The sequence below is a fragment of the Telopea speciosissima genome, chromosome 9, assembly GCF_018873765.1.
Source record: "Telopea speciosissima isolate NSW1024214 ecotype Mountain lineage chromosome 9, Tspe_v1, whole genome shotgun sequence".
Taxonomy (NCBI): Eukaryota; Viridiplantae; Streptophyta; class Magnoliopsida; order Proteales; family Proteaceae; genus Telopea; species Telopea speciosissima.
Window position 1 is genome coordinate 49287626 of NC_057924.1, and position 7484 is coordinate 49295109.

At 40.2% G+C, this 7484-nt stretch overlaps 1 protein-coding gene across 1 annotated transcript in view; it reads right to left on the bottom strand.

Annotated features, from left to right (window-relative positions):
• Positions 1-7484, bottom strand: part of LOC122639868 (ABC transporter C family member 2-like) — a 114072-nt gene that overhangs the window by 49552 nt on the left and 57036 nt on the right. Inside the window, exons 12-13 of the mRNA XM_043832874.1 lie at positions 2026-2160; positions 29-135 (exon numbers count right to left, since the gene is read on the bottom strand). Of these exons, the coding sequence (XP_043688809.1) occupies positions 29-135; positions 2026-2160 (242 nt within the window). The remainder of the gene's footprint in view (positions 1-28; positions 136-2025; positions 2161-7484) is intronic.

Here is a 7484-nt window from a genome sequence, read left to right on the forward strand (position 1 = left end):
AAACAAACAAAAAATACAAAAGGCATACTTCACAGTGTCCATGGCAGGCAATATTTCATTCATGAGGCCAATTCTTTTGTCTGTGCGTTGCAAGCCCTCCTTAGATAGCTTCTGCATTTTGCTGATCACATATGTCTGTCCCCACACACAAACACCACATCAAAAAAGGGAAAAAAAAGGAAAGAGCTAGAATCATAAATAAAGTTGTAATGGCAGGTTTCCATCATAGATATGGAACTGGAAAACATTAATGAGCTAGGCTTGTTTTTGTAACACCCAAGCCTACGTGGCAGCAGATGGGCAATGCATATAAAATCAGAACCCTTACAGGCACCAGAATCAGCTATATTTTTTAAATGAAAATGGAAGACTCAAAGGAAAACAGATCAATAGCCATCAAGAGCACAACCAGTTTCCATCATTTGACTCAATATAGTCTCTTTTCCTTGATAGGGATGAACTATTGGTTAGTGTATTAGAGTAATACATAGACCTGTACTCTATGTTTAAAGATTCAATGACGTCGGAGGAAAGTTTGAAAAGATTTTATATATGCATATTAACAAGGACATAAATCTTGCAGAGGGTACATTTTTTGGGGTTGGGGTTGGGGGCGGGCGATAGGTAACCAAGCACTTTATTGAAGGGAGAAAAACAGAAAATATAATATAGCAATAGGGCAAACAATAAGGGGCTGAGAGGCCAAGAAAGAAAGAAATAAAACACCACGTAATTGGGTAGGAACCCAAGTACGCGCCCTAGACTTCATGATGGCTTGTCAAGCGTGGAAATACACTCCCCACCTCCCCCCATTCAAACATTTTAAACAGGGGTAAAATATATCATTTCACATGTTCAGTTGAGAGGGATAAAATCTCAAATATTCTCCCAGCAAAGAATCCCATCTATCACCACTGAAACATCAATCCTATAATTGTTGACTGAATCAAAACTTTAAATCATAAATTCCATAGTATTGGAACGGGGATTCATATTATCAACTGAATCCATCAATCCTTCATCTTTTCAGTTTCTCAATGCTATTCCTTTATCTCTATTTCTTATGTGAAACCAATAAGAAAATCAGGTGAAGGATGAGCCATACCAAGAAAACAATGCAACTACAAACTTGCAACATGTTGTTACAAACTCTTACTAATAACCCATGATGCATAAGTCAAGAAGGGTTGTTGATCCTCATTCGTGGCATTTTGTTGCAATAAATTCACAGTTTCCATTGGGTGGACATCAAGGAAAGGGTATACATCAAATTCACGAAATTGAGAATCAGAAACATAGTATACATTTGGTCGATGCACCAATACCCAAAGGCCAAAACCCCATCCAAGTCATGTCATCTTCAACACAGGTACTTGATGAAAGAAAATCAAGAAAAATGGAACAGATATGATGGATGTCCCACAAAAAGCACATCCACAACCTGACATGGGTACTTGGGTAAAATCAAGTCCAGGGGTATTGCTTTACATACTTTAAATCTCAATGCCTACCCTAGTCCCATACCCAAGCTTCTTTAGACTCCAGTTTTCTTCATATTTTTCCGACATTTAGCTCTCAATTCTCTGAGCCTAGTTGATCGACCATTTCTCTTCAAAAACTCGATTTATCTACATTTTCTCAACAACATAAGATCCTTTCATTACCCTTCATAAGTTTGGAAACAGCACTTAAATTTTAGCAGCCATGCCTTCATGAAGGTGAATATTGCCATCATACTGAATTGGATCACTGCCATAGCTCAACAATGAAAATGACTTTGAACAATTATTAATCTACTCTGGATGGTTCCAATGGCACGTGACCATAAATTTGATCATAAAATCAGAAGATTAATATGTCATCAGTGAATAAAGGAAAAAAAATGGCCACAAACTTAAAATAAGCACTATTATTATACCAAAAATCAACTGTAAGGGGGGGGTAAATATTAATAAAAGCAAAATGTTACAAAACCAGAGATATTAACATAAAGCGAGTGGTGGGGAAAAAATTAATTCATCCTACCTGTATGGGAAACAGAAGGACAAGCATCAGTGCACCTAAAAGGGAAGCAACACCTAGTTCCTTGTATAGAAGAAACAGCGAAATGATTATACGAAATGGAGCTGACCACAAACTATGAAGCTGTTGGCATACTTGCTGTAGAGAGAGAGAGAGAGAGAGAGAGAGAGAAAAGATTAGAGATGGATTCATGTATAGTAAAAGATATCAACAAAAATAGTTGAGCAGGCTCAGATTGATAGCCATCAGAAAAATCCAAACAAATTATCAATCATTTATTTTTAGTTTTCCTGTTTTTATTGCCCATATATATGAAAGTCTGATTTGCTTCTGGAGAAAAGAATTTTCCACCACAGTATCGGCTAACAGGATGAAAATTAGGCCAAGAGATTTACTGAGAAGAGAGTTTTGTTTTCAGAATTGTTATGTAATGTCGACTCATGGGGTTGTGCGTGTGTGTCGGTTATTTAAGTTTGTTGATGTGTACATTTACACTGCCCTTCCCTAGTCCCTACAAGTTTGAACTTTTAGGTGAAACGGTAGCAAACATGGTATCAGAGCAGGGAGGTCGAGTGTTCGATCTCTGGGAAGTGCCAAAGGGAGTTTTCCCCCACTTATTTTCCCTCGGTGTCATGTGTGGGCATGCGTATGTATCACATGCAAGGACCAAGAAGGCCTGCACGTGCGGGAGAGTGTTGATGTATACATTTACGCTGGCCTTCCCTACAAGTTCGAGCTTTTAGGTGAAACAGTAGCGAACAACATGGAGTAAAAAGCAAACTACAGTAGCTCGTTCTAGTGCTGAAGTTGGGTATATAGAAATGGCTTCCACTGCAGCTGAGTTGATGTGACTTAGATCCTTTGTTCAGGAACTTGGTTTTATGGTCAGCAAACCTATGGACATGTTTCTGTTATAACCAGTAGCTATTTACATTGATAGTAATCCAGTCTTTCACGAGAGGACTAAGCATATTAAAATGGATAGTCATTTTGTTCAGGATGCACTAATAAAGAAGTTGAATTCTACTCGTTTGGCAGCTAAAGTAGTCAACTTGGAGACTTGTTTATCAAAGCTTTGTTTTGACTTTCAAAGTGTGTTTCTCCAAGGGTGTTCCAAGCTGGGCACGGGTGATATCTATGCTCCGGCTTGGGGGAGTCTTAAGTTAGGTAGTGTCGACTTATGGGGTTGCATGTGTGTGTCGATTCTTTAAGTTAAAGGTAGTGTTGTCATTGTCTCTATTTTTTATATTCTTAAGTTCTTTAAGTTGGTTCTGGGGTGTGGACCCAGGTTTAGGTTGTAATTACTTCTTTGTTTATTATGAATAGATCCCCCCACCCCACGGTTTGAGTATTCTGCTCATTACTCGAACTGTGGGCTGTGTTCTTTTCTCCCATCTTCTTCTCTTCTTTCTTCCTCTTGTCCAGGTACTGATTCAGGTTCTGTTATTCTGACAAGAAGAAATAATTTTTTGCTGTTAATAGAACTGAACTTTGCTTGTATTGCCATAAGAGCTGTTGTTTTTTGAATTACTGAATTGATTCACCTTTGGCATCCTTCGAGTAAAAGATAGAAGTCATAGAAGTCATCTACTTCAAGTTGTTTTGATTTGAAATTGATTTCTATCGACTAATACATTCGGAGCAAAATGAAAATCTACCAATTTTCTGCGAAATTTTGCAGTAATGTCTAATTTTTCATACATACGATGTAAAAAGAGGTTTCAGGCCCCTGAATTTTGTCTTGGTTGTGAGGCCAAGGATCCCCATATAGGGTTTAATGTTCAGGCGGAAAAGTTAAGCATTAACCGATCCATAAGCTTAGTCTTCGTTAACTTCTGGGAATTTCTAAAGTTAAATGATTTATTTTTCTCTTTTAGCACGGAAAAAGCACAACGGTTTGAGAGGACAACGTATGTGTTCAAGTTAACTACTATTCAATTTCCACAAAACTTCAGATTTGACGGAGAATGAAACCACTTGGACCACTTCCCCTGCAAGGTTTTTTTTTCCCCATTGAGTTTGGTCCAATAACTATCAGGACTATGGTTTGTTTAGCTTAATCGTACATCTCCTAAACTCAGAAATTGCTCAACAGGGAGTTAAAGCCAGCATCTTCAAGGATAGGACCATGACTTTTCCTTTTCTTTTGCCTCAGTTATGGAACTAAGGATGTGGTAGAATAAAAAAAAGCTAATATCCAGTGCTGCTCAAGGTCTTGGATACTTTCCATCCCTTGAATTCAAAATGATAAAAAGTCAACACCCCAGTTCAAGAATAAAAACTGGATTTTTGGTGATAGGTGAAATTTTCAACTTTCAAACGCTGGTTCTCAAATCTAAAAATTCTATAAATCTTAGTATACCAAAACATCACTAAAAACCAAAAGAGAGGTAAAATAATCATTTTTGTTTTGATGTCTGAAAATTTATTTCCATTCAGGGCGATTTTAGACAGCATTAACGCACACCAAATAAGGATTGACCGGAACATAACTCCTTCAATATAAATCAGATTTAAGTAATCATGAATTTTTTGAAAAGCTCGTTTTGTGCTCTACCCATGGAAAAAGAACTTGATCGAAACCAACCAAAAACACCGAGATATCTCGGTTTCGCAAGAAACTGAGACGAGTTAAGGTGGGAGTTTAAAAACTACCATATCTCGGTTGGTTTTGACTGGTTCCGGTCGAAACCAATTGAACTAACCCAAACCGTCACTTAAAAATGGCAAGTTGCCATTTCTTGCAAGTTTCAATTGAAACATAAGAGATCTCGGCGGTTTCTACACAGGGAGTGGGAGTTTGGCTAAAAAGTGTGGATTTCTTCGCATATTTTCTTCAATTGGTGCATATACAACCTACATCAACTCTCTTAATCCAGTATGTGAACCTCTCTTCTCAAAGGTAATAGAGTTATCTACCCAAAAATCAATTTTTTGTACAACACTGTTGAATGCATGGTAGAATTTGTTGAAATTTATACATGTTAGCTTGCCATGGAATCCCTCTTTTGTGCTTTCCTTTGGAAAGGGAAGGAAACCTCCAAATTCCTCCATCCAGTCAACTGGAAATCCATCTGCCTTCCCAAATCGGAAGGAGGCCTTGGCATTCGCCGTATCCGCGACTCCAATACTGCGGGTATTCTGAAGCATATTTGAAAATCTCCTCCAAACATGACTCCATCTGGGTTCACAGGGTTTACTCCCATCTCCTCAAAAAAGACTCCATCTAGACTGTCCCCATCCCTTCGGATTCCTCCTAGGTCTAGCGCAAAATCATCCTCCTACGCCCCTTGGCCTCAAAGCCACTTCCTCTACTATTGCTAATGGTTCTTCCATCTCCCTTTGGCATGACCCCTGGCACCCTAATGGGGTCCTCTATAATTTCTTTGGGGCTCGATCAATTTACTCCTCTGGCATTCCCAAGTCCGTCCCCCTCTCTTCCATTATCTCCCTTGGATCCTAGTCCCCCCCTCCCCCCCTCTTCCTCCCCATCTCACTCATGCGGACAAGGTTATTTGACTCCCTTCCTCAAATGGCCTTTTTAGCTTTAGATCTGCCTGGAACTTTGTTAGGACCCATGCCCCTACTGTCCTCTGCCACAAGCTAGTCTGGTTTAAAGGTCACATCCCTCGCCATAGCTTCTTAGCCTGGAGAGCCCTTAACCTTTGCCTCCCAACCCAAGCCTTTCTCCTTCACCGAAGAATCCCTGTCCCTCCTAGTTGTATCTTTTGTTGGAGTGGTTCCGAAGACATCGATCACCTATTCTTTGATTGCCCCTTTACCTCTACCATCTGGAAAAAAGCCTTGTCGTATATTTGTCCTTATAGCAGGAGACCCCTCCCCTTCGCTAGAGAGTGGCTCTGGCTGGTCATCACTTTTTCTGGTTGCTCTATCTGTGACACCATTGGCAAGCTTGTGTTTGGTGCCGCCCTTTATCACATATGGATGGAGAGGAACATTAGGAGATGGACCTCCAATTCTAGGTCTTTCGACTTGATTTGGAAAGCCATCTCTTCAGATGTCTCCTCTAAGCTGAGTTTCCTGCCTCAAAAGGCCCTTTTGGACTCCCCAAGGAACAGGCATATTGTTGATTCCTGAGGTTTAGATATTGTTCTTTTACAGCCCCATTCCCCCTCCCCTTAGTTGGGTCGGGGCTTGTTTCCCCCCCCCCTCTTTCCTTTGTATTCCCCTCCTCTCTTCCTCCCGCCCCCCTTGGGCTTTGGTAATAGATTTTTTATTCACCAAAAAAAAAAAAAATAACACTTGGGTACCTTGGTTGCCTAGGCAATGGCTAGGCGGGTGCATTGTCACCTAAGTGCTTAGGCACCCCTTCACCTCCTTGGGTCGCCTTGTCATTTTGACAACTATGGTTGGGAGCTCCAAGATAGCCCACTGTTCGTCTAGTTTATTGGATAATGAGGCTAGTCTTTGGCTAAACTCTTTGGTTGGTCATTTTATTGGTAGTCGACCTCCTTTCCACATTGTCAAACTCTTCTCTCACTAAACAATGGAGACTGCAAGGGAATGTGTATACTTACTTGTTGGTTAAGGGATTCTTTATCTTCAAGTTTTCTGATGAACATGATAAGTTGCATGCTCTTGAGGGAGGACCATAGCAAGTTGGCCGTAAACCTCGCCTCCCTCTTCAACGAGTCAACCTCAGTACCTCTCTGGTCACCTCTCATTGTGTTGATTCCCCTACGAATAGACATATTGTTGTATCCTGGGGTCTACCTCTCTCCCTTCTGCAACCCCTCTGCCTCCTTCCCCTTGAGGGCTTGGGTTTTGCTTTGTTTGTGTTGTTAGTTCTTCTTTGTTCATTCTTGTCCCCGTTTTTTCAGGAGCTTCTGGTATCTTCACTCCCCCCCCCCCTTTTGGTAATGAATTTTTATTCACCCAAAGAAAACTCAATCAAAATATGTAATAAAAGGATGTACCCATTGCATGAGGCTCCTGCCACTACGGGGTCTGGGGAGGGTTATTATGCAGCCTTACCCCCACCTCGCGGAGAGGCTGTTTCCTGACTTGAACCTGCGACGACTAGATTGCAATGGAGCAACCTTACCATTGTTCCAAGGTCCACCCTTCAGGCTCCAACTCAAATATGGAGAACAACTTTGAGCAGGTCAGACCGTATTCTTTTCTCCTATTTCACTCTTACTTGTAATACACTTATGCCTCCACAGTGCTTTAGATATTGAGTCTGTAATCAGGTTTTTTTAACATTTCCTAGAGTTTCACTACAAACATCCATACTTTTTCTAACTTTCCTAACATTAATTCAAGTTCCATTTTTCATTATTTTAGAACAGCTCAGAAAAATATCTCTTAAATTTTTGTAACAGGAGAGATATCCATTGAAATCAAAACTTTGAGCCTTGTCCACTGCTCATACTTACTCTGCTCTATTTTCTTCAGCTTGCAATTTTGAGCTTTTTCTTGTGATTTGGATCATTTTTTAT